Source organism: Oncorhynchus kisutch, unplaced genomic scaffold, assembly GCF_002021735.2.
Source record: "Oncorhynchus kisutch isolate 150728-3 unplaced genomic scaffold, Okis_V2 scaffold4087, whole genome shotgun sequence".
Classification (NCBI taxonomy): domain Eukaryota; kingdom Metazoa; phylum Chordata; class Actinopteri; order Salmoniformes; family Salmonidae; genus Oncorhynchus; species Oncorhynchus kisutch.
In genome coordinates, this window is record NW_022266032.1 from 93,434 (window position 1) to 121,407 (window position 27,974).

Below are 27,974 nucleotides of genomic sequence, written 5' to 3' on the forward strand. Positions count from 1 at the left end.
AATATTTTATCTAACTGTTATAATTTTAAAGACTATTTTAAAACCTGTGTGTTTCAACAGATTCAGGGCTGCACTCTGACCTAAGGATAGTTCTGGTGGGGAAGACTGGAGCAGGGAAGAGCGCAACAGGAAACACCATCCTTGGGACGGAAGATGCGTTCAATGCAGAGGCGTCTCCAGTGTCTGTCACTGCAGAGACTAAGAAGAAGATAGGAAAGGTGGATGAGAGGAAGATTGAAGTCATCGACACCCCAGGGCTCTTTGACACATCAGTGGATGCAGTGAAGATGAAAGGAGAAATAGACAAGTGTATTGAGATGTCAGTTCCAGGACCCCATGTGTTCCTGCTGGTGATCAGACTGGGGAGGTTCACAGAGGAGGAGAGGAACACTGTGAAGTGGATCCAGGACAACTTTGGAGCAGAAGCCTCAAATTACACCATGGTGCTGTTCACTGGAGAAGATCAGCTGGGGAGGAAAACAGCTGAGGACTTTGTGAATAAGAGTGAAGAGCTCCAGGCTCTCATCGCTCAATGTGGCGGCAGATACCACTTTTTCAATAACGTTAATAGAGTTGACAACCCTCAGGTCAAACAGCTGCTGAAGAAGATGGAGAAGATGGTGGAGGAGAATGAAGAAAAATTCTACACCCATGAGATGTTCGAGAAGGCCCAGGAAATAATGGACTGGGAAAATACTACGGTTGTGAAATTTTTAAAATCGTGGCCTGTACCTTTAAAAATAGTGACAACACCATTATGGATCCCTTTTGTTCTGAATCAGAAAAAAAAAAGAATTGACATGAAAAAAAAGCTCTCTGATCTTCTATGGGGAACAGATAAGATCAGGGATGAGATCAGAGAAAGGGCAGATTTATCGAATCAAGATAATATAGTGGACTCAGGAGCAAATACAGGTTCTGATGTTCTTGTTTCAACTCCAGCCACCACTGCTACCCCTATCCTAGCCACTCCTACCCCAGCCAGCCCTATCCCATCCTCCTCTATTCCGGCCACCCCTATCCCAGCCTTCACCATGTCATCCACCTTTACAATCACCATTCCACCACTTGCAAATGCATCTCTCTATCTGATAGTGGGAGCTGTTGTAGTCTGCATATTTGCAGTATTTGTAGGTCTATCTTTGATGGGTTAGAAGTTACAATAGATACAGTGCATTCAGAAAGTATTCAGACCGCTTCTCTTATTCCACATTTTGTTACGTTACAGCCAGTTTCTAATATGGATTAAAAAAACAATTTTCCTCTTCAATATACACACAATGCCCCGTAAAGACAAAATGAAAACAGGTTTTTAGAAATGTTTGCAAATGTGTGAAAAATAATATTTACATAAGTATTCAGACCCTTCGCTATGAGTCTCAAAATTGAGTTCAGGTGCATCTTGTTTTCATTTATCGTCCTTGAGATGTTTCTACAACTTGATTGGAGTCCACCTGTGGTAAATTCAATTGATTGGACATTATTTGGGAAAGGCACACATCCGTCTATATAAGGTCCCACAGTTGACAGTGCATGTCAGAGCAAAAACCAAGCTAAGAGGTTGAAGGAATTGTCCGTAGAGCTCAGAGACAGGATTGTGTCGAGGCACAGATCTGGGGAAGGGTACAAAAAAACGTCTGCAGCATTGAAGGTCCCCAAAAACACAGTGGCCTCCATCATTCTTAAATGGAAGAAGTTTGGAATCACCAAGACTCTTCCTAAAGCTGGCCGCATGACCAAACTGAGCAATCGGGGGAGAAGGGCCTTGGTGAGGGAGGTGACCAAGAACCCGATGGTCAGTCTGACAGAGCTCCTCTGTGGAAATGGGAGATTCTTCCAGAAGGACAACCATCTCTGCAGCACTCCATCAATCAGGCCTTTATGGTAGAGTGGCCAGATGGAAGACACTCCTCAGTAAAAGGCAAACATTTATATTAACATACAATATATTCCTCTTATAATTCTAGCATGAACTTTCTCATCAGATCAGTATCTGAATGCATTCTTAGTCTAAATGACTATACATTATAAAGTGTGTAGACCTCCACAATCAACCTGATACCCCAAAATATACAATTTTAGACAAGTCTAAATCAATGATGGGTACAGTTGGCCAACCCCCCCTTCATTCTTCTGGCGTCTCTTCATTGTCTTCTTCAGATAGCTTCACAGTTCAAAGTGGATGGCCCATGATAATGTCCCAATTCCAATGTCTCACTTGGACCGCCACCACCTTATGTATTTTCCATTTGCTAATCAGTACACCAGCAACATGAGAGAAGTTTGGAACGGATCTCTCTCCATGCTCCCTCCACGTGGACTCCTGTCGCACTCTTGAGAGAAAAGGCAGTTGATACCTTCAACTGGATACTGTGTACGGGTTGCTGGCTCTGACTCAGGTCTCATGGTAGAAGTGGTGAAGGACAAGGCCGTAGTGAACGCCATTGTTGCCGTTACTTCAGCCGGTTAGAGGGGGTTTGAGGCTCACACTGTTCTAGGCAAAATTATCCCGGCCATGCATCTAGATACCACCTGGGGTCCCTATCGCCATAACCAGAAAAACAGTTTAGTTTAGGGCAATTCTGATTCAAATAGATCAGATGATACAGTGTCCCTTTTAAGTGGAATAAACACCTTCTAGAAAAAAAACCATCTTAGAGCCCCTTTCAAGTAATCACAGTATATACATATTTTCTGTAGTGCAATCATCCTCCTGAAATTTTTTCCAACCTGTTGCATTCATTTGGTCAAAATATAAAACCTGTTGTTTAACAAATCTAGGACCTTCAAAAACGTTGGGGCGGTCTTATCAGCTTAATATTCGGCACTAAAACATTTACTTGGATCTACTTTAACTTGAAACACTGTTGCACATAATGGAAACCAATTATCGTTTTAGATTACATTACCTTCTTGCTTAAATCACTGGTGGAGTTGTAAAAATCATCTCCCATTCTTCTGCACCAAATGTCCCACTGTGTCACTTACAGCCCACTCGAGCCTAGCGGGCACCACTCGCTTTCACCCGCAGACTAAAACGTTTCATTATTAGAGTCTATTCAAAAACCACTAATAACATATTCCCATTCACATACTGTCAACAATCATTACATTTTAAGTTATCAATTGTGATCATGTTCACAGTTCTAAATTAGTCCTTCAATTTCAACTAAGCAAGCTGCTAAATCATTCAGTTGACATCTTAAAACAAACTGGCTGCTGTATCTAGCTAAGCAAATGTTGGTATAATTGAATTATTGTTTAGTCATTATTCATAAAATTCCTAACAGCAAACCATAGCAATAGTTGAGTTACAATCAGAAACCCAGATTTTAGTAACATAGACCCTATGCCTATAGAAATATCAAGTCAAAATGACAAATCCTGCAAATAGACCAATTATAATGGTTTGTAGTTTTAACATCTGGCCCATAATAACAACACAATTACCAGAAAATAGCCTTAAAGTTCATCCAAGTGTTTCTTTGCAAAGATTTCACATGTGCAAATGGGATTTAGCAGTCAACGAGTTGAATTGACATTCATTGGTTTGGAAACAGATCTGCTGAGTTTAATAAAAGTGGATGTCTTTTCTCCTCAAAGATTATTATTTTGATGGAAAACCTCATTTGGCTTCTTACGTCATTTCAAGTTACGTCTTTATTCTGTGTTAATTCGCTCTAACTTTATGGGAAAAGGGTTTATTTGATAAACACATTTTCCTCTCTTGCTGCGGGAATAAATAAACACATTTTCAGGCTTCATGGGCAGGCTTTCTTTCCCCGACATGTATAACCAGGACAGAGAAAATACCATAAGCGTTTATATTTGTTTTAGTTAGGGGTACCTAAACTTGATATACGCCAATCTTTTTCTGAGCATATTTCCCAGACCTTTTCAGACAGTCGTAGAATGTAAAACCTTATTTTTATCGAATGATTCATAAAGGGACCACACTGAATACTTTCACACCCCTCACGTAGGTCTGGATGGATGTTCCAGTTCTATATTATTATACGTTCCCCCTTGTTACTTTATCAAATCTCTAGTAATCAATTATACCCACGTACAAGTTCTCATGTGTTCATATCTTCACAGAATCTCCATGTAACGTTATAAATCAAAACTTATAATCCAATTTTCAATGAAGTTATTATGTACATTTCTATATCTTATTATCCATATTTCTGATGATCCAAATTTCAATCTTTTATTACCCAAACTCCAGGTTAACACTTATTTCCACGCTCACACAACTCTCATACCACATTCACACAGTACTGTTCCCAAACATACTCAATCAATATGTGTTCTTACTTCTATGAGTTTCCACTTCAGGACTAGTTCCTGGAATTACAAAATTTGCACAGTTGCATCTTACCATACAAACCCAAGGCATTATAATGCATTTCACCCCTCTCCTTACAACGACAGTACGTTCACGACTCCGTGTTTTCTCCTCTTAGGACAGTATCATCAGAACTTCCTTGTTATTAAAAAAAAAAATCAGAATCTCATAACCTGAAAGCAGAGGTACGTTCACGACTACATGTCTATTTTCTCAGGACACTACGGTCACGATTTCCTTTCTATTATGACGATTTCTTCCCTCACACAAATCTTATCATCGTAAGCACGGCAGTACGGTCAGGTCTTCTACTCTAGGGCAGTACGGTCAGGTCTTCTACTCTAGGGCAGTACGGTCAGGTCTTCTACTCTAGGGCAGTACGGTCAGGTCTTCTACTCTAGGGCAGTACGGTCAGGTCTTCTACTCTAGGGCAGTACGGTCACGACTCCCTCTTTATTATGACAATACCATCAGGATAACATCTCTAAAACGTCAGTACGTTCACGACTTTGTTTTTATTGAATTGTTTTCAAGAAATATTAGTCTCACCCTATTCGATTTGTCTTTGTTTGGGATCCTGTATCCGTCCGCCGGCCCCATCTGGAGGAGCCTGGGAGGGTTGCCTTGAATCACACCTAGAGTGATTCCCATGCACGGTTGACCCTGGTCCCCAGGAGTCGTCAGCAGACAGAGATAAGGATCCCATCCTCGTCACCTTGAATGTTGTGGAGAATTCTTTATTAAGTGAGAGAGACTTTGTTAACCCCCCCCCCCCCCCCCCCCTACATTTCTCAGATGCAAAGACGATTAGAAACAAAGAGAGATTTGTTATACTCCTACAGGCTAACTTTATCTCAGGTTACAAACACCAACTCATTCTAGGTTTTATCACCAAGCCATCATAAATACATTTTTAGCGCCAAGCCCCAGAGGCCCAACTAAGTCACACTCACACAGAAGAGAGAGTTCCCATCAAAGCAATTCGATCCACAAACAGTATTAAATCATAATCTTGTATTTTTCTACCATAATGGGAAGAAGGTTCACCTTCCAACAGGACAACGACTGTAAACACACAGCCAAGACAACACAGGAGTGGCTTCAAGACAAGTCTCTGAATGTCATTAAGTGACCCAGTCAGAGCCTGGACTTGAACCCGATCTAACGTTTCTGGAGAGACCTGAAAATAGCTATACAGTGACGCTCCCCATCCAACCTGACAGAGCTTGAGAGGATCTGCAGAGAAGAATGGGAGAAACTCCCCAAATACAGGTGTGCCAAGCTTGTAACATCATACCCAAGAAGACTCGAGGCTGTGATCACTGCCAAAGGTGCTTAAAGAAAGTACTGAGTAAAGGGTCTGAATACTTATGGAAATGTGATATTTCAGTGTATCTTTTTTATACATTTGAAAAAGAATCTACACAACTGTTGTTGCTTTGTCATGAAGAGGGTATTGTGATGTCATTATGAGGTATTGTGATGTCATGAAGAGGGTATTGTGTGTAGATTGATGAGGGGGAAAAAATAATTTAATCCATTTTAGAATACGGCTGTAACGTAACAAAATGTGGAAAAAGTCAAGGGGCATGAATAATTTATGAATGCCCTGTATATTTACAGTATATACAGGCTTAATGTTGATTAGTCAGAAGTACCAATAAATAGGGGAGGTTGAGAAATCCACTATAGATAATTTAGTGATGGAGTTGATTAGAGTACTGTAGCGAGAAATGTTATAGTGTACTGCATGTGGTCACTAGTAGTAATGTTATAGTGTACTGCATGTGGTCTCTAGTAGAAATGTTATAGTGTACTGCATGTGGTCACTAGTAGTAATGTTATAGTGTACTGCATGTGGTCTCTAGTAGTAATGTTATAGTGTACTGCATGTGGTCTCTAGTAGAAATGTTATAGTGTACTGCATGTGGTCACTAGTAGTAATGTTATAGTGTACTGCATGTGGTCTCTAGTAGTAATGTTATAGTGTACTGCATGTGGTCTCTAGTAGAAATGTTATAGTGTACTGCATGTGGTCACTAGTAGTAACGTGTGGTAGTGGTAATGGTATAGTGTACTGTATGTAGTCTCTAGTAGTAATGTTATAGTGTACTGTATGTGGTCTGTAGTAGTAATGTTATAGTGTACTGTATGTGGTCTCTAGTAGTAATGTTATAGTGTACTGCATGTGGTCTCTAGTAGTAATGTTATAGTGTACTGCATGTGGTCTCTAGTAGTAATGTTATAGTGTACTGCATGTGGTCTCTAGTAGTAATGTTATAGTGTACTGCATGTGGTCTCTAGTAGTAATGTTATAGTGTACTGCATGTGGTCTCTAGTAGTAATGTTATAGTGTACTGTATGGGGTAGAGGCTCATCAAAGAGAAGGACAATTTAAATAAAATTGAGCACACAGCCATGCAATCTCCATAGACAAGCTCAGTGATTTTCCATGTGGCACCATCATAGGATGCATCCTTTCAAACAAGTCAGAGAGCAGGACAATTATAATTTGACATGGGAAGATCAGCCATTTTATTACTAGTATCTACATTCCAATGGGTTTATTCCAGCACACAGTTGTTTGTTTATTGGGAGTATTTTTTTTCATCAATCAGTTCCACTTTATTTCACATATATACTTTTATTATGTCTTCAATAATTCTATGATAATAATCTATTTAAAAATAACATTCATTTACCAGTTAGCCATCTGTATGTTATGGTTGATTACTTAAGTATTGTTAATAAAAGTGTTTTAGATCAATGAAGCTGTTTTGATTTTAGTATCTTTGATGATTTGAGGTGACAGTTGTATCTAGTGTTGTATGACGTTTCCATATTGTCAATAAAAATATAGTAAAATTAATTGATCTTGTTCTACACTTCATGTATATACTCTTTCTGTCCTGCTAAAGTCTGTTTGTTCAGGGAAGTGGAGGAAAGAACAGGAGACAGAATGAGTGGATATGAATATGAATATCCATATATAGAAGTCAAGAAGTCAGGAAGGAGGAGATTTAAGGTGGTTTGTTGACAGCAACTGCAGTAGTTATTTTGGATGGTAGCAGCACCAGTAGTAGTTCAGAAGGTGGTACTGTAGCAGCTCCAATAGTAGTTCAGAAGGTGGTACTGTAGCAGCTCCAGTAGTAGTTCAGAAGGTGGTACTGTAGCAGCTCCAGTAGTAGATCAGAAGGTGGTACTGTAGCAGCACCAGTAGTAGTTCAGAAGGTGGTACTGTAGCAGCTCCAGTAGTAGTTCAGAAGGTGGTACTGTAGCAGCTCCAGTGGTAGTTCAGAAGGTGGTACTGTAGCAGCTCCAGTGGTAGTTCAGAAGGTGGTACTGTAGCAGCACCAGTAGTAGTTCAGAAGGTGGTACTGTAGCAGCTCCAATAGTAGTTCAGAAGGTGGTACTGTAGCAGCTCCAGTAGTAGTTCAGAAGGTGGTACTGTAGCAGCTCCAGTAGTAGATCAGAAGGTGGTACTGTAGCAGCACCAGTAGTAGATCAGAAGGTGGTACTGTAGCAGCACCAGTAGTAGTTCAGAAGGTGGTACTGTAGCAGCACCAGTAGTAGTTCAGAAGGTGGTACTGTAGCAGCACCAGTAGTAGTTCAGAAGGTGGTACTGTAGCAGCACCAGTAGTAGTTCAGAAGGTGGTACTGTAGCAGCTCCAGTAGTAGATCAGAAGGTGGTACTGTAGCAGCACCAGCAGTAGTTCAGAAGGTGGTACTGTAGCAGCACCAGTAGTAAATCAGAAGGTGGTACTGTAGCAGCACCAGTAGTAGATCAGAAGGTGGTACTGTAGCAGCTCCAGTAGTAGTTCAGAAGGTGGTACTGTAGCAGCACCAGTAGTAGTTCAGAAGGTGGTACTGTAGCAGCACCAGTAGTAGTTCAGAAGGTGGTACTGTAGCAGCACCAGTAGTAGTTCAGAAGGTGGTACTGTAGCAGCACCAGTAGTAGTTCAGAAGGTGGTACTGTAGCAGCTCCAGTAGTAGATCAGAAGGTGGTACTGTAGCAGCACCAGTAGTAGTTCCTGTTACAGGTGTTTTAACGGGGTATTTTCATGGTTCAATGCCTTTAAAAACACTGAAAGACCCTGACATATAAAGATGTGGAAGACAAGAGGTTGGAGTGGGAAAAACACTCAGAGTGATTTATGTGTAGCAGTAGAGTAGATTAATACTGTACAATGAGAATCAACAGACGTCAGATAAACGTCCTTTCGTGTATCTGAGTGCAGACACACGTCCTTTCTTTTTACATACAACATGATTGGTTACACTTTACTTGACATCCAGCATCATAACAGGTTATAACATGTCATAATCATGTCTTAATATGTCATAACAGGTTATAACACTTCATAATAATGTCTTAATATGTCATAACAGGTTATAACACATCATAATAATGTCTTAATATGTCATAACAGGTTATAACACATCATAATAATGTCTTAATATGTCATAACAGGTTATAACACATCATAATAATGTCTTAATATGTCATAACAGGTTATAACACATCATAATAATGTCTTAATATGTCATAACAGGTTATAACACATCATAATAATGTCTTAATATGTCATAACAGGTTATAACACATCATAATAATGTCTTAATATGTCATAACAGGTTATAACACGTCAATCATGTCTTAAGGCCAGGCACCACAGGCTAATAGGGATTTTTGTTTGTTTACTCTCATCAGGCTGACACTTTACAAGTTCAAAGTAAACATATATGGAAGTTTTTATTTGTTTTTAAATGAAAACCTCATTAAATATGTGCTATTATGTAAATGACGAGAATCCGTTTTTCAACACATTGCTTCAAGGCATAATGTTGTTGTTTCGTTCTATTGGGAGACTCTCAATGGTCAGACTTTTACAGAACAGTTTATCAAACATTAGTAATTTCATGGAATTAGTTAAAAACACAATTCACATGCATGACGGGTGCATATTTTGCATATATTTTACAGTCATAGCTATGTCATGATATGTCATAACAGCTGACATAATGTGTCATAACCTGTCAAACAGAACCTACCACTGTAGTTATTTTATGGTTGGTTATGACACCTACATAAGAGTCAAACCCCACAGAACCTACCACTGTAGTTATTTTATGGTTGGTTATGACACCTACATAAGAGTCAAAACCCACAGAACCTACCACTGTAGTTATTTTATGGTTGGTTATGACACCTACATAAGAGTCAAACCCCACAGAACCTACCACTGTAGTTATTTTATGGTTGGTTATGACACCTACATAAGAGTCAAAACCCACAGAACCTACCACTGTAGTTATTTTATGGCTGGTTATGACACCTACATAAGAGTCTCTCATTGGCTAGAAATGACTAGTTTCTGGGAAAATGAAACTTAACAGAATGTAAGGTGAGGCACATTGGGCGCTTTAGTTTTGCATGAGTTTTAGACCATTCCATTGGTCGAGGTAGATCTCCACCCACCTGGGGCACCTGGCTAAGCAAAACCAGCAGGACCACTGCTTCAGGTCTCTCAGTGACAACAGGGGACAACAATATACAGATCTGTGCAACACTAAAAGTGAGTATTCAACTTAACTACCTTACTAATGAAATGTTGTACAACAATCTACTCTACAGTATTTGAATAACTGTAGTACAATATTAAGTTGACATTTTATTGATACCAGGTCTGTTCACATTTATGCATAAATAGTCATATGATTACATTACTTAACATCAAAATGTCAAAACAATATAATCATGTAGCTGTTAACAATCACATTCTGCTATATGTGTGTATTCATACACATCTTAATATTGTAGAACAGTGAAAGAGGAAACATGGTTAGACTTTTACCTGAAACATTTACCTTGTTTAGTGTAGAGATAGTGCAGTATACTGTACCTTGTTTAGTGCAGAGATAGTGCAGTATACTGTACCTTGTTTAGTGTAGAGATAGTGTAGTATACTGTACCTTGTTTAGTGCAGAGATAGTGCAGTATACTGTACCTTGTTTAGTGCAGAGATAGTGTAGTATACTGTACCTTGTTTAGTGTAGAGATAGTGTAGTATACTGTACCTTGTTTAGTGTAGAGATAGTGCAGTATACTGGAACTTGTTTAGTGCAGAGATAGTGTAGTATACTGTACCTTGTTTAGTGCAGAGATAGTGTAGTATACTGTACCTTGTTTAGTGCAGAGATAGTGTAGTATACTGTACCTTGTTTAGTGCAGAGATAGTGTAGTATACTGTACCTTGTTTAGTGTAGAGATAGTGTAGTATACTGTACCTTGTTTAGTGTAGAGATAGTGTAGTATACTGTACCTTGATTAGTGTAGAGATAGTGCAGTATACTGTACCTTGATTAGTGCAGAGATAGTGCAGTATACTGTATCATGTTCAAGGGGGTCGATCTTGGGTCAACAGCCGTCTTATAGCAGGTTGTTGCTGTGAGGGAAACACCTGCAGGTTTTTGTCAGTACTGACTAAGGTCACATTCCACTGCTTAGAGGTTGCATGCATCAACCAATGGTTGACTGATAGATTGCTTAAACATATGATGTGGTTAGCGGATATGTAAAATACCTATACAGGTGTTGTAAGATCTGGCGTCAGCAATGTCTGAGCAGAGGAACAGAGGAACACATCCTTTGTGTTCTGACACCTCCCGATTTACTCATTAAGTACTGTTTTCAGTTATACTGATTCCACTTAATTATTGTCTGAACTGTTCCTGTCTGTCTACACAGTAGATGTGATGTTTGATGGTAATGGAACACGACCTCTAACTGGTCTATCTGGTCTTAACAGCAGCAGACAGGCAACGGTAGAATAATAACCATGTTTAGAATGGCATTTGATACGCCCCATATGAGTACATTATGTACGCCCTATATGAGTACATTATGTACGCCCTATATGAGTACATTATGTACGCCCCATATGAGTACATTATGTTCACCCTATATGAGTACATTATGTACGCCCTATATGAGTACATTATGTACGCCCCATATGAGTACATTATGTACGCCCCATATGAGTACATTATGTACGCCCCATATGAGTACATTATGTTCACCCTGTGAGTACATTATGTACGCCCTATATGAGTACATTATGTACGCCCCATATGAGTACATTATGTACACCCTATATGAGTACATTATGTACGCCCTATATGAGTACATTATGTACGCCCTATATAAGTACATTATGTACGCCCTATATGAGTACATTATGTACGCCCTATATGAGTACATTATGTACGCCCCATATGAGTACATTATGTACGCCCTATATGAGTACATTATGTATGCCCTATCTTAGGAAATATACTGTGTTTTACAACAGTTGTACCGCATATCATTACTCTTTTTATAGTTTATAGTTTTATAGTTTTTATTGTTTAGAAGTCAAATAGCTGAAAAAAATAATAATTTAGTCTCTCCTCATCTGTGAACGTTTGTCACGATCGTCACAAAGATGAGACCAAGGCGCAGCATGAGTAGAATTCCACATGATATTTAATAACTGAAACTCAACTAACAAAACAACAAACAATCGAACGAAACGTGAAGCTATATGAATAGTGCAGACAGGCAACTAAACATAGAACAAGATCCTACAAACACCAAAGGGAAATGGCTACCTAAATATGATCCCCAATCAGAGACAACGATAAACAGTGGTCTCTGATTGGGAACCATATCAGGCCAACATAAACATACAAAAAACCCTAGACCTACAAAAGCCAAGACAATACAAAAACTAGCATACTCACCCTAGTCACACCCTGACCTAACCAAAATATATCAGGGCGTGGGCGTGATAACGTTGGAACTTGGCCAAACGCTTTGGATGAGTCACTGAAGAAATGTGGACTTTGTATTTTGTAATGAGGTCATTGTCTGTTTCCATGTTTTTGATTGGCTGCAGTAGTAGAGATGGAACAAGGGACAGGAAGGATTCTGAAGATTCTGTTCCTGTTGACACTCACTGGTCAATGCCAAGGTACACACACACACACATACTGTGCAGGAACACATAGTGTCTTGATAAATGGCTACTGAAAATTATCATCTCAAGCACTTCTTGTCTGTTTCCAGTTTCAGGGCAGCTCTCTGACCTGAGGATAGTTATGGTGGGGAAGACTGGAGCAGGGAAGAGTACAACAGGAAACACCATCCTGGGTAAAAAGGTGTTTAAAGTGGAGGCTTCTCCAGTGTCTGTGACTGCACAGAGTGAGAAACAGAGTGGAGTGGTGGATGGGAGGAAGATTGATGTCATCGACACCCCGGGGCTCTATGACACAACAATGTCTCAAGAAGAGATGAAAAGTGAAATAGAAAAGGCCATCTACATGTCAGTTCCAGGTCCCCATGTGTTCCTGCTGGTGATCAGACTGGGGAGGTTCACAGAGGAGGAGCAGAACACTGTGAAGTGGATCCAGGAGAACTTTGGAGAAGATGCCTCAATGTACACCATCTTGCTGTTCACTCATGGAGATCAACTGGAGGGCAAAACAGTCAAAGGGTTTCTTGCTCAGAGCAAAGAGCTACGGAGACTCATCAATATGTGTGGGGGCAGATATCACTCTCTAATCAATGACAAGAGAAAAGACAACACTCAGGTTAGAGAGCTGCTGGAGAAGATCGAGGAGATGGTGGAGGAGGACAACGGAGGAGAACACTACACCAGTGCTGACTATGAAGAGGCTCAGAGAAAAATCAGCGATATTACGTTTTACTGTAAACTGGCAGCGTACGGCGGTCTAGCCGCAGCAGGACTAGGGATGTTGTCTGCTTCACCAGTATTGGTGGCAGCAGGTCTAGCTGTAGGCGTCAGCCAAGGGTATGAATGCACTATGCATATGCTAGGCTTTTAAAACACCAGGTGTGCGTTCAGTTGGTCTTAACGTTTTGCTACGTATGGCAACGGTACTTACTGAATGATATAACAGTTCTTTCAAAACCATTTGCAATGTTATATATATGCTAGCCGTGTGGCAGGGTGGCCTATCATGATAGTTTTTGAAAGCAGCCCAGGTGTTGACCATGTTTATCTTAGTGCATGTATTTAGTGTGGAAATATAGTATTGTTGTGTCTTTACTATGGATTAAATGACATGACATGCTATTTTATAAAATCAATTCTCTGTAATGAATATTACCTGATTAAACTAATCATGCAAATGTAATTAACTAGGAAGTCGGGGCACCACGAAAGCATGTTTATAGAGCTGTTGTCTTCCGAATAAACTCTGAATAGACCTGGTAATCTTTTATATCAATAGCAGTCAATATTTAATCATCACCTTATTCAGTCTCATCTGAAAGTTGTAAATTCTTGGTTATCTTCACGAACCCTGGCTAACAAGTTGAATCTGCAATACAACATTTTGATTAATTATTTATTTACAAAATACCTAAATAGTCCCACAGAATTACATATGCACAGGATGGATCATACATTGACGACTAATTATGTCATAAAAGGAAACATCCCTAGCGGACGAAACCGATATGACGGCTGGTTACACAAAGAAAGGGGGTTGGGTTTGAATGAAAGTACGGGAAGACTGAGGAACAAAAGGATTGGGTATCTATCGGTCCTTATGAAGCTATGCTATCGTAAATACAGAATCGTATGCATTCTAAATAACTGCCCATTCGGAAAAGGAAAATTCAAGAAATATATTTACTCTGAGCTGCGCTTCGATAGATTGGTCGAAGATGGAAGGCTAGGTTGCACAGCAGAGATCTCCCTTGTCCTTTGAAGAGTATTTCTGGGCAGATACGTTGTAGTCGTTCGTCTGGTGGTAGAACGGATACGATGTAGTACCCTGTCTTTCGGTGGTAGAACGGATACGATGTAGTACCCTGTCATTCCGAAGATATTCTCCGTCCCTTCCCAGGCCATGCACGTCCACAGCTGCTGCTGATAACTCGACGGCCAGGATGTATCACTTCTTTAGTGAACAAGAGTTCAAAGTTCATACCAAGTTGCAATACCATAAGCTCATGCTATATTCTGGCTGGTAAAGTTGAAATTCCTCCCTTCAGTGTGTCGATTGTCACCTCCATGTTGAAATTTGCCCTTTTTAAACTATGGACAGCAGTCCTCATGTCATCGGGAACATAAGAGGTTGACTTTCGTCATTGGGCATTTGTCGTGGGGGAGAGAAGGGCGTGTTTCATAGTTCACAACCAATGCCTGTTCACTTGGGCTGGGCCACTGTGTGAGCATAGTTCACTTATGAAAACAATTCTCTCATTTAGAAGCTAAAATGACATTTCATCTTTTCACAAATAGTTTCATATTTAAACATTTAATTTGCACAACAATTCCATGTGAATCTGATAACTAGAATGTGTAGACTTTCCAAGATACAGTTTATGTTGTCCTATCATCATTAATAATGTCTCAGACAACAACTGATCTGACATCACATTTTTTACGTACCAACGGACACTTTCAACTGGTTGGATTGCCAAAATAATGTTAGGTTCCCAACCTTTTGATGTTACCATACTCAAGTTACCAAGGGGCTTTCCAAGAGTCCATTCTGTAGAGTGGAGAGAAAAAGGGGGAAATGTATTTATGGAGGTTTCATTTATTTACACTCAGAGTGATTTAAGTGTAGCAGTAGAGTAGATTAAAAACTCTCTGGGATAGGCGGGACACAAATGTCCCACCTGGCCAATTGCCAAGGAAAATGCAAAGCGCCAGATTCAAATAAAACGCAGAATTAAAATATAAAACATGCCTTACCTTTGACGAGCTTCTTTAGTTGGCACTCCAATATGTCCCATAAACATCACAAATGGTTCTTTTGTTGGATTAATTCCGTCGATATATATCCAAAATGTCCATTTATTTGGTGCGTTTGATCAAGAAAAAAACAGCATCCCATTTGCGCAACGTCACTACAAAATATTTCAAAAGTGACTTGTAAACTTTGCCAAAACATTTCAACCTACTTTTGTAATACAGCTTGAGGTATTTTTAAACGTTAATAATCAATCAAATTGAAGACGGGTCGATCTGTTTTCAATACAGGAGGATCACAAACTAACGCTACTTACCCTAATCCAAGATGGCCGTACTTCTTCATTTCACAAAGGAAAAACCTCAACCTATTTCCAAAGACTGGTGACATCCAGTGGAAGTGGTAGGAACTGCAAACAAGCTCATATTTCATTTAGTGTCCCAAAGAAACCTCATTGAATAGACAGTGACGTAAATTTTTTTCCGGAATGGTTAGTCCTCGGGTTTTGCCTGCTACATAAGTTCTGGAATACTCACAGACATGATTCAAACCGTTTTAGAAACTTCAGAGTGTTTTCTATCCACATCTACTAATAATATGCATATCTTATATTCTTGGCATGAGTAGCAGAAAGTTGAAATTGGGCGCGCTATTTATCCAAAAGTGAAAATGCTAGCCCTATCCCAAAGAGGTTTTAATTAAGCTGTTAAGGAGCCTTTTGGTCCTAGACTTGGCGGTCCGGTATCGCTTGCCGTGTGGTAGCAGAGATGACAGTCTATGACTTGGATGACTGGAGTCTCTGACAATTTTATGGGCTTTCCTCTGACACCGCCTATTATCTAGGTCCTGGATGGCAGGAAGCTTGGCCCCAGTGATGTACTGGACCATTCGCACTACCCTCTGTAGCAACTTACCGTCAGATGCAGAGCAGTTGCCATACCAGGCGGTTATGCAACCGGTCAGGATGCTCTCGGTGGTGCAGCTGTAGAACTGTTTGAGGATCTGGGGACCCATGCCAAATCTTTTCAGTCTCCTGACGGGGTAAAGGTTTTGTCATGCCCTCTTCAGCCCCATTGATGTTAATGGGGGCCTGTTTCGGTCCACCTCTTCCTGTATTCCACGATCAGTTCCTTTGTCTTGCTTACATTGAGGGAGAGGTTGTTGTCCTGGCACCACACTGCCAGTTCTCTGACCTCCTCCCTATAGGCTGTCTCATCGTTGTCGGTGATCAGGCCTACCACTGTTGTGTCGTAAGCAAACTTAATGATGGTGCTGGAGTCATGTTTGGCCACGCAGTCATGGGTGAACAGGGAGAACAGGAGGGGACTAATTATCAAGTATACCGGTACTAAGTATGCCGCCTTATCTCAGCTCACTGGTCACCATAGCAACACCCACCCGTAGCACGAGCTCCAGCAGGTATATTTCACTGGTCATCCCCAAAGCCAGCACCTCCTTTGCCCGCCTTTCCTTCCAGTTTTCTGCTGCCAATGATGGAAACGAATTGCAAAAATCACTGAAGCTGGAAGCTATATGGCCTATTTATTGCCTTACTTCCCTAATTTTACTACATTTGCACAAACTGTACATAGACTTTTTCTATTGTGTTATTGACCGTACATTTGTTTATCCCATGTGAAACTCTGTGTTGTAATTTTTGTCGCACTGCTTTGCTTTATCTTGGCCAGGTCACAGTTGTAAATGAGAACTTGTTCTCAACTGGTCTACCTGGCTAAATAAAGATGAAATAAAAAATACGAAAAAGGGTTGAGGATCAGCGTAGCAGACGTGTTGTTGCCTACCCTTAACACCTGGGGGCGGCCCTTCAGGAAGTCCAGGATCCAGTTGCAGAGGGAGGTGTTTAGTCCCAGGGTCCTTAGCTTAGTGATGAGCTTCGTGGGCACTATGGTGCTGAACGCTGAGCTGTAGTCAATGAACAGCATTCTCATATAGGTGTTCCTTTTCTCCAGGTGGGAAAGGACAGTGTGGAGTGCGATTGAGATTGCCTCATCTGTGGATCTGTTGGGGCGATATGCGAATTGGAGTGGGTCTTGGGTTTCCTGGAGGATACTGTTGATGTGAGTCAGCCTTTCAAAGCACTTCATGGCTACCGAAGTGAGTGCTACGTTAATCATTTAGGCAGGTTACCTGCGCTTCCTTGGGCACTGGGTGCATACACATCTTATCTTTTTACATATGAAATTATTGGTAACACTTTACTTGACACCCAGCGTCCTAACATGTTATGACACGGTTATAACCAAAACATTTATATTGATCCTTTATTTAACCAGGAAGGTCAGTTAAGAACAAATTCTTATTTACATTGACGGCCTACACCGGCCATACCCGGACGACGATAGGTCAATTGTGTGCCGGCCTATGGGACTCCCAATCACGGCCGTTTGTGATACAGCCTGGAATCGAACCAGGGTGTCTGTAGTCTGCACCTGACAATAATGGGCTACTCTCCCCTTTTAATGACCTGTCACTCTCCTGTCATGTCTCTGATATGAGCTGAGAAGGAAGGAATCCATAGGACTTATTTTCTTTAGAGCTGCATAACCAAGTCCATGTTCGTGGGCTAAAAGAACCATCCTCACATTTACATTAAATGCCCCATCTCCCCTGGAGTACTCCTGCAGCCTGGAGGAGGTGTAAACACTCCTCCTAAATGCATCACGATTACCTTCCGTGTGCTCTATGGGGATTTTCAGTCCAGCGTTTAGACACTTGGGGCAAATCAAATCACATACAAATTGGTTTATTTGTGACGTGGAATAAAAGCAACTGTTGGCTGGCTGCTGTCTGGTTGATCGTTGCTATCTGTCATCTTCATCTCGACTAATTTACATCTCGACGCGCTGCTGCCGGCTACCTGCTTTTCCTCCTCTACCTGTACTGCCACTGTCTCGACCCCGCTGATCAGGCAAATGTTTTCTTTCATTCACTGCTCTTCTCGTATTGGCTTACTGAGATCGCCTATTTTTATTCACATACTGTGGATATATTCGGTGAGATTTTCTCATTTTGTCTCTCTTTACGTGGATTCTTTGCGGGAGATATTTTCAAACAAAGAAGTGCTGCGAGGCATTTTAACTGAATCAGGTTGCCGGAAAGGGTGTTTAAATGCCAGTGACCAATCGGATATCAGGAAATGACTAATCTTTCAGCGTAAAGCACTACGTCTACAAAGGATATATCCATTTATGGACTAGCTAACGAAATGCGCCTGAAAACTAGCTTTTGAATGATATATGATTCAACATGATGAGTTTAAAAAAATTGTGGTTGATATTCTACATGAAACATGCTAACAAAAACTAAATGTATGCTAGATATAGTTAACGGAGTTGGGATACAAATATACAAATCAAGTATTTATGTCAATTTTTGTCGATTTATTTGTACATTTTATGGAAGTTATAGTTGCAAAACATCCCCAAATCTGAAAATTGACAGATGGAAGACAAATCTAAATTGTTGCCTGTGGTGCCTGGCCTTAACATGTCATAACAGCTGACATAACCTGTCATAATAAGGTCATAAGACTGTCATGATAAATATATTTAGACCTGTTGTGACATATATTGCATTATTTTATGGCTGGTTATGACACCTACATAAGAGTCAAACCCCACAGAACCTACCACTGTAGTTATTTTATGGTTGGTTATGACACCTACATAAGAGTCAAACCCCACAGAACCTACCACTGTAGTTATTTTATGGTTGGTTATGACACCTACATAAGAGTCAAACCCCACAGAACCTACCACTGTAGTTATTTTATGGTTGGTTATGACACCTACATAAGAGTCAAACCCCACAGAACCTACCACTGTAGTTATTTTATGGTTGGTTATGACACCTACATAAGAGTCAGAACCCACAGAACCTACCACTGTAGTTATTTTATGGTTGGTTATGACACCTACATAAGAGTCAGAACCCACAGAACCTACCACTGTAGTTATTTTATGGTTGGTTATGACACCTACATAAGAGTCAGAACCCACAGAACCTACCACACAAGGCAAAACATTCCATTACATCATATCCTATATCATTTTCTGAAATTGACTGACCATTAAATACCACCTACAGTGGTAGGTTCTGTGGGGTTTGACTCTTATGTAGGTGTCATAACCAGTCATATAATAACTACAGTGGTAGGTTCTGTGGGTTTTGACTCTTATGTAGGTGTCATAACCAACCATAACATAACTACAGTGGTAGGTTCTGTGGGTTCTGACTCTTATGTAGGTGTCATAACCAACCATAAAATAACTACAGTGGTAGGTTCTGTGGGTTCTGACTCTTATGTAGGTACACAGTATAGTGTAGTATACCGGACCTTGTTTAGTGCAGAGATAGTGTAGTATACTGTATCTTGTTTAGTGCAGAGATAGTGTAGTATACCGTACCTTGTTTAGTGCAGAGATAGTGTAGTATACTGTACCTTGTTTAGTGCAGAGATAGTGTAGTATACCGGACCTTGTTTAGTGAAGAGATAGTGTAGTATACCGTACCTTGTTTAGTGCTGAGATAGTGCAGTATACTGTACCTTGTTTAGTGCAGTATACTGTACCTTGTTTAGTGCAGTATACTGTACCTTGTTTAGTGCAGTATACTGTACCTTGTTTAGTGCAGTATACTGTACCTTGTTTAGTGCAGTATACTGTACCTTGTTTAGTGCAGTATACTGTACCTTGTTTAGTGCAGAGATAGTGTAGTATACTGTACCTTGTTTAGTGCAGAGATAGTGCAGTATACTGTACCTTAATTAGTGCAGAGATAGTGCAGTATACTGTATCTTGTTTAGTGCAGAGATAGTGTAGTATACCGTACCTTGTTTAGTGCAGTATACTGTACCTTGTTTAGTGCAGTATACTGTACCTTGTTTAGTGCAGTATACTGTACCTTGATTAGTGTAGAGATAGTGCAGTATACTGTACCTTGTTTAGTGCAGAGATAGTGCAGTATACTGTATCATGTTCAAGGGGGCCGATCTTGGGTCAACAGCCGTCTTATAGCAGGTTGTTGCTGTGAGGGACACACCTGCAGGTTTTTGTCAGTACTGACTAAGGTCACACTGCTTAGACGTTGCATGCATCAACCAATGGTTGACTGACAGATTGCAAAAACACATGATCGGATTTGTTGATGTGTAAAATACCTATCCAGGCATTGTAAGATCTAGCGTGTGGTGGTTCATTTCTTTACTATCAAAGGTGGAGAGACAAACTTATCACACAAGTCAGAGTTATACTTAAACTAAATCTTTAATGACTTATTAATAAGGGAGCAGGTCAATACAACACACACATATAAAGTGAATCGATTGAGTCTCTACGATAATGTTGGCTGGTCGACGAATCACCCTCAGATGATCTATAGAATGGGTCACCTATAATTCATAGCAGACAGACGTCAGCAACGTCTGAGCAGAGGAACAAAGGAACAGAGGAACAGAGGAACAGAGGAACAGAGGAACAGAGGAACACACCCTTTGTGTCCAGACACCTCCCGACTTCCACATTGTTTAAATGTTCACCTCTAACTGGTCTATCTGGTCTTAATAGCAGCAGCCAGGCAACGGTAGAGTAGTGGCCATGTTTAGAATGGCATTTGATACATATGAGTACATTATGTTCACGTGATGTAGGCTACGTTGTTAGGGAATGTAATTTGTTTATCCACAGTTATACCACATATCATTACTCTTTTTATAGTTTATAGTTTAATCGTTTTTGTGGTTTGAAAGTCAAGTAGCAGAAAAAATATATAATTTAGTCCCTCCTCATCTATAAACGTTGGAACTTTGCCGAACACTGCATGAGTCACCGAAGAAATGTGGACTTTGTATTTTGTAATGAGGTCATCGTCTGTTTCCATGTTTTTGATTGGCTGCAGTTGTAGTAATGGAACAAGGAAGAGGAGGGACTCTGAAGATTCTGTTCCTGTTGACACTCTTTCTGCAAGACTTCACTGGTCAATGCCAAGGTACACACACACACACACACACACACACACACACACACACACACACACACTTTGTTTATTTGAATCCCATTGTCTTTTCCAGAGGCAGCAGATGATTTTCCTGGGGTCAACAGAAAACACAAAACATGACAAGTAACTAAACACTGATAGACAAGGACAGTCACACAAATAAATACATAGATATAATAATAACAGTTTTTTCCAACTGCTTACACACGTTTTCAAAACTGTCTCCTTTTTTTCAAAACTACACACAATTCCCAAAACTGCACACACAAAATGCCTCACATCTACTTCAAAATGCCACAAACACATGTCAGAATGAAGCATTTGCATCAAATGGCAAACACTGCTTTCATAATAGTACATTTGTGGATATACCATGTAAACACTGTTGTTCTAAATCTAAAGCTCTTTGGTCTTTCATAGGCTTATATCTACATTTCAATACAATGTTCTACAGTGAAAGTAATCTGCTGAGAGGGGTAACAAGTACACTGTAAACACCAATGCAATGTAGAAACAGAAAATATTTATTAGGCCAAACATTACTGTTGTATACAGTAGCATACAACAAAACCATAAACATATGTAAACCAAAAGTATATTCTTTAGAATACAGTAAACAACACAATTGTGTGTGTGGGGTCCCAGGGGGAGTCACCAGTGCTAAGCTACCCTTCATCTCTTCGCCGGCCTGGGTCTGGCCACAATACTTCGTGCACATCACAAGATACGCTTTCTCTTGCCAAACATCGAGGGAAGTATCTCCTAGTGTGGCGTATCCAACCTTGGACAGAGGCAACCTCTATGTCCCCACATGCGTCCTCCATTGCCTGGAGAAGCGGCATGCGGGCATAGGGTTGGCGATCATACACTTTCCAGCGCCGGGCTGAGAAGAATTCCTCTATGGGATTTAGAAAAGGTGAATATGGGGGTAGGTACAAAACTACAAATTGTGGATGGGTGGCAAACCAGTTTTGGACCAGAACGGCCCAGTGAAAACTAACATTGTCCCATAAAACCACAAATCTAGCAGGCTCCTGATCTGGATCAGGGACAAGCATTGTGTAAATTGTATCCAGAAAAGTGAGCATATGGCCGGTGTTGTACGGACCCAGTGTGGCATTGTGATGGAGGACCCCGTTTTGAGTGATGGCAGCACACATAGTTATATTACCCCCACGCTGTCCAGGGACATTGGTAAATGCCCTCTGTCCTATTACATTTCTTCCGCGGCCAACCTCATCCACATAAATAAATTCATGGTGAATTACATGGGCATCCAGCTCCAATACTCTCTGTAACAGACAAAAGGATATACAGATGAGTAAATATGGTATGTCTGAAGTACTGGAAGTAGTGTTGCATACATACCTCTACAAAGTCATGTCGCATATTCTTGACTCTGTCAGAGTTTCTCTCAAATGGCACCTTGTGAAGTTGTTTCATCGTCACTCGGTGCCGTTGGAGGATGCGTTGTATGGTCGACAGGCTTACAGCATTGATGTTGTTAAATATGGTGTCATTATTCAAGATATGCTCTCTTATCTCTCGAATCCTAATTGCATTGTTGGCCAAAACCATATTTATAATTGCAGTCTCTTGTACATCTGTAAACAAGCGTCCTCGTCCTCCATGATGTCTTTGCCTTTCCACTCTGTATTCAAACACAGTATGTGTTCAGCATAGGAACTGTAAACAATGTACAAAAAAATGTAGTACAGCATGATAACCAACCTCATTCATTCAATGCAGTGCAGTAAATGGATGGCTTAGAGTTACAAATGCGTACACAATACTATGCAGTCATACGTATTTTACAGTACATTACTGTAATGCTAAAATAGTCATTATATAGTTGCATACCTGTTCTCATTTCTGAAGGTTCGAATTATGGACGCCACTGTAAATTGACTCAAGTTGGGCTCGACTCTCAGTCCAGCCTCTCTCATGGTCAAACCGTGGTTGATCACATGATCAACAAGTGTTGCCCTAATCTCAGAGATGGCTCTCCTTCCTTCTCTTCTTTGCCCTCATCCTCTTCTTCCTCTTCCTCCTACTCCTCTTGCTCTCTGTCCATTGTTGGCCATAATTGTTCAAAACCGGTAATATGACCTATAACCTATTTATAGGCCTATTTTACAGTAAAGCAGTGATTGGTTAGTGATCAGTTAAGCTATTAGTGTTTGCACATGTGAGGAGTGTGTGTGGTGAATAAGTGTAGCATTTTGATTGGTTGTGTTTGGAAAAGGAAAGCAAGTCCCTTCCTGTTAGATTTTTGTGTTTTAGGTAGAGAATTGTGTGTAGTGTTTTGAAAAAAGTGTTTTATGCAATTGACAACTGAGTCAAAGGCTGAGAAATAGCTTATGGTTTTGGATATTTGGTGTGTAGTTTTGCACTTTAAGTAAGAGGTTTCAAAAATCGTGTGACATGAAAAGATTGTGTGTAAGCAGTTGGAAAAAACTGTAATACAATACAATGTAACGGTTCTCTTCTTCCTCTTCCTCTGCAGGGATCGGACCAAGACGCAGCGTAGTTATAATTCATGGTACTTTTAATAACGAAAACTATACATGAAATAAACTACAAAACAAGAAACCTGAAAACCCGAAACAGTCCCGTGTGGTACAAACACTGACACAGGAGACAACCACCCACAAAACCCAACACAAAACAGGCTACCTAAATATGGTTCCCAATCAGAGACAATGACTAACACCTGCCTCTGATTGAGAACCATATCAGGCCAAACATAGAAATATACAAACCAGACACACAACATAGAATGCCCACCCAGCTCACATCCTGACCAACACTAAAACAAGGAAAACACACAAGAATGATGGTCAGAACGTGACATACAATAAAATTAATGATGTGTTTGTGTCCCTTCACAGTTCCATTCAATGACAAGTTGCTTAGTCTTTTATTTTATTTATTTGGGATGGCAGGTAGCCTAGTGTTTAGAGCGTTGGGCCAGTAACCAGCAGGTAGCCTAGTGTTTAGAGCGTTGGGCCAGTAACCAGCAGGTAGCCTAGTGTTTAGAGCGTTGGGCCAGTAACCAGCAGGTAGCCTAGTGTTTAGAGCGTTGGGCCAGTAACCAGCAGGTAGCCTAGTGTTTAGAGCGTTGGGCCAGTAACCAGCAGGTAGCCTAGTGTTTAGAGCGTTGGGCCAGTAACCAGCAGGTAGCCTAGTGTTTAGAGCGTTGGGCCAGTAACCAGCAGGTAGCCTAGTGTTTAGAGCGTTGGGCCAGTAACCAGCAGGTAGCCTAGTGTTTAGAGCGTTGGGCCAGTAACCAGCAGGTAGCCTAGTGTTTAGAGCGTTGGGCCAGTAACCAGCAGGTAGCCTAGTGTTTAGAGCGTTGGGCCAGTAACCAGCAGGTAGCCTAGTGTTTAGAGCGTTGGGCCAGTAACCAGCAGGTAGCCTAGTGTTTAGAGCGTTGGGCCAGTAACCAGCAGGTAGCCTAGTGTTTAGAGCGTTGGGCCAGTAACCAGCAGGTAGCCTAGTGTTTAGAGCGTTGGGCCAGTAACCAGCAGGTAGCCTAGTGTTTAGAGCGTTGGGCCAGTAACCAGCAGGTAGCCTAGTGTTTAGAGCGTTGGGCCAGTAACCAGCAGGTAGCCTAGTGTTTAGAGCGTTGGGCCAGTAACCAGCAGGTAGCCTAGTGTTTAGAGCGTTGGGCCAGTAACCAGCAGGTAGCCTAGTGTTTAGAGCGTTGGGCCAGTAACCAGCAGGTAGCCTAGTGTTTAGAGCGTTGGGCCAGTAACCAGCAGGTAGCCTAGTGTTTAGAGCGTTGGGCCAGTAACCAAATGGTTGCTGGATCGAATCCCCGAGCTGACAAGGTCCAAATCTGTCATTCTGCCCCTGAACAAGGCAGCTAATTTACTGTTCCCGGTAGGCCGTCATTGTAAATAAGGAGTTGTTCTTAACTGAGCCTAGTTAAAAAAAAGGTTAAATGAAGAAACTGTGAAGAGACCTCTGGTGTCATGTCTTGTGGGGTATATATGGGTGAATAAGCTGAATGGTATTTGATTATTTGACTAGAAGAGAGACAGTCAATGTCTCATCAACCCTCAACCAGGAAAGACACAGACACACACATTAGCCTTTTATCAAGACACTATCAACTCAAGCACTTCTTGTCTGTTTTCACAGATTCAGAGCAGCGGTCTGACCTGAGGATTGTTCTGGTGGGGAAGACTGGATCAGGGAAGAGTGCAACAGGAAACAGAATTCTGGAAGGAGATGCATTTACAGCAAAGTCATCTCCAGTATCTGTGACTGTTCACTGTGAGAAACAGAGTGGAGTGGTGGATGGGAGGAAGATTGATGTCATCGACACCCCGGGGCTCTATGACACAACAATGTCTAAAGAAGAGATGAAAAGTGAGATAGAAAAGGCCATCTACATGTCAGTCCCAGGACCTCACGCCTTCCTGCTGGTGATCAGACTGGGGGTGAGGTTCACAGAGGAGGAGAGGAACACTGTGAAGTGGATCCAGGAGAACTTTGGAGAAGAAGCCTCAATGTACACCATCATTCTGTTCACACATGAAGATCAACTGGAGGGGAAATCAGTCAAAGAGTGATTTCAGAGTTACGGAAACTCATCAATATCTGTGGGGGCAGATATCACTCCCTAATCAATGACAAGAGAGAAGACAACACTCAGGTCACAGAGCTGCTGAAGAAGATCGAGGAGATGGTGAAGGACAATGGAGGGGAACACTACATCACTGAGATGTACCAGGAGGCCCAGAGGAAGATCGAAGCAGAAGCGCTGGAGAGGAGGAGGCAGGAAGAGAACAAGAGAGAGAGAGAGAGAGAGAGGATGGTGGAGGAAATTCTAATCAAGTGAGAGAGACTTTAATTTCTTCAAACAGTTATCTTTTTTAAATATTGTTTCATCATTGCAATAATGAAGCTGGTCGACCGCAGACTCTGAAGTGGGATCCATGAGCAGAACAGAGCTACAATATGTTGTAGTTCATCCTCCTGGATGTGCATGACAGTCAAACAGATGTGTAGAATTATAAAAAGGTACATTGTGATATCAAGCAACAGACAGCAGGATTTACATTGCACCAGGTCTCTAGGTCATTTACTGCTTGTTTATACATAATCACTAATGTAACATAGACACCAGGTCCTTCCCTCAAATGATGAGGTCCAGAATTAATCTGTCATTTTGGAGAAATAAACTGGAGGGAGGGTCTGCCTGGCACCGGTAGACAGGCACACAGACACTAATCATGGAATGGAATGCAGTCTTTAGGTTTTTATCACCAAATCAATTGCCAGCCCAAGCTTCAGAGGCACAACTCAGTTCCACAGACACAGATGAGACAGTACTAAGGAACCTTATTCGATGCATAAACATTATTAAAACATAATCTTGTAATTTATCTACCATAGGATGCAGGAGCAGGAAGAAATAAGAAGAAGAGAAGAGAAATTGAATGACTGCAAGTGGTATGCCAGTACGGCTGCATTGGGGTTGGGAGCCATGCACAGCTCTCCATGGTCCTTAGCAGCAGGGGCTGTATTAGCCGCTGTTAAAGGTTATGAATGCTGGGGCACCTATTTCAAATCAGGTAGTTCCACCTCAGAAGACCAGGAGAAATAAGATTTCCACATCCATCATCTCAGATTGTTTTGAAATTAAGATGAATTATGGTGTTATATAATATACATAGAATGTGATCTCTGAGAAATTTAATAAATAAATTAAATTTATTGTGCCCAAATTTGACATTTTAATTGATAGGATTCATATACTATTCAATAAATATAGTACCCAACATCTGATCTGGATCCAATTTTTCCCCAACAATGACTAAGAACAAAGAATGGTCAAAAGCCTCAGATCAGATGTTGGGTATTATTTCACACTAATGACTTGTTATCTGGAGGGCGGCCATTTGCATTTCCCCAATGGTCCTAATGTGGAATCCGTAATCATGCCGATATCATGGACAGTAATGGTTTGAGAACATTCCAAGATTTGGAAGATACATACACATTACCAGATACATACACATTACCAGATACACACACATTACCAGATACACACACATTACCAGATACATACACATTACCAGATACATACACATTACCAGATACATACACATTACCAGATACATAGACATTACCAGATACATACACATTACCAGATACATACACATTACCAGATACATACACATTACCAGATACATACACATTACCAGATACATACACATTACCAGATATATACATTACCAGATACATACACATTACCAGATACATACACATTACCAGATACATAGACATTACCAGATACATACACATTACCAGATACATACACATTACCAGATACACACACATTACCAGATACATTCCCATTACCAGATACATACACATTACCAGATACATACACATTACCAGATACATACACATTACCAGATACATAGACATTACCAGATACATAGACATTACCAGATACATAGACATTACCAGATACATAGACATTACCAGATACATAGACATTACCAGATACATAGACATTACCAGATACATACACATTACCAGATACACACACATTACCAGATACATAGACATTACCAGATACATACACATTACCAGATACACACACATTACCAGATACATTCCCATTACCAGATACATACACATTACCAGATACACACACATTACCAGATACATTCCCATTACCAGATACATACACATTACCAGATACATTCCCATTACCAGGCAGCTCTTTAGGATTCATATACTATTCAATAAATATAGTACCAAACATGTGATCTGGATCCAATTTTAACCCAACAATGACTAAGAACAAATAATGGTCAAA

General features: G+C 40.7%; 1 protein-coding gene and 1 pseudogene across 1 annotated transcript in view; both read left to right on the plus strand.

Annotated features, from left to right (window-relative positions):
* Positions 1-1,288, plus strand: part of LOC109884509 (GTPase IMAP family member 9) — a 28,233-nt gene extending 26,945 nt beyond the window's left edge. The window contains exon 2 of the mRNA XM_020476472.2: positions 61-1,288. Coding sequence (XP_020332061.1) covers positions 61-1,154 — 1,094 coding nt within the window. The 3' untranslated portion in view covers positions 1,155-1,288. The remainder of the gene's footprint in view (positions 1-60) is intronic.
* An 8,552-nt stretch (positions 1,289-9,840) lies between these two features.
* On the plus strand, positions 9,841-25,997 carry LOC116353026 (GTPase IMAP family member 7-like; annotated as a pseudogene).
* The last annotated feature ends 1,977 nt before the right edge of the window (positions 25,998-27,974 follow it).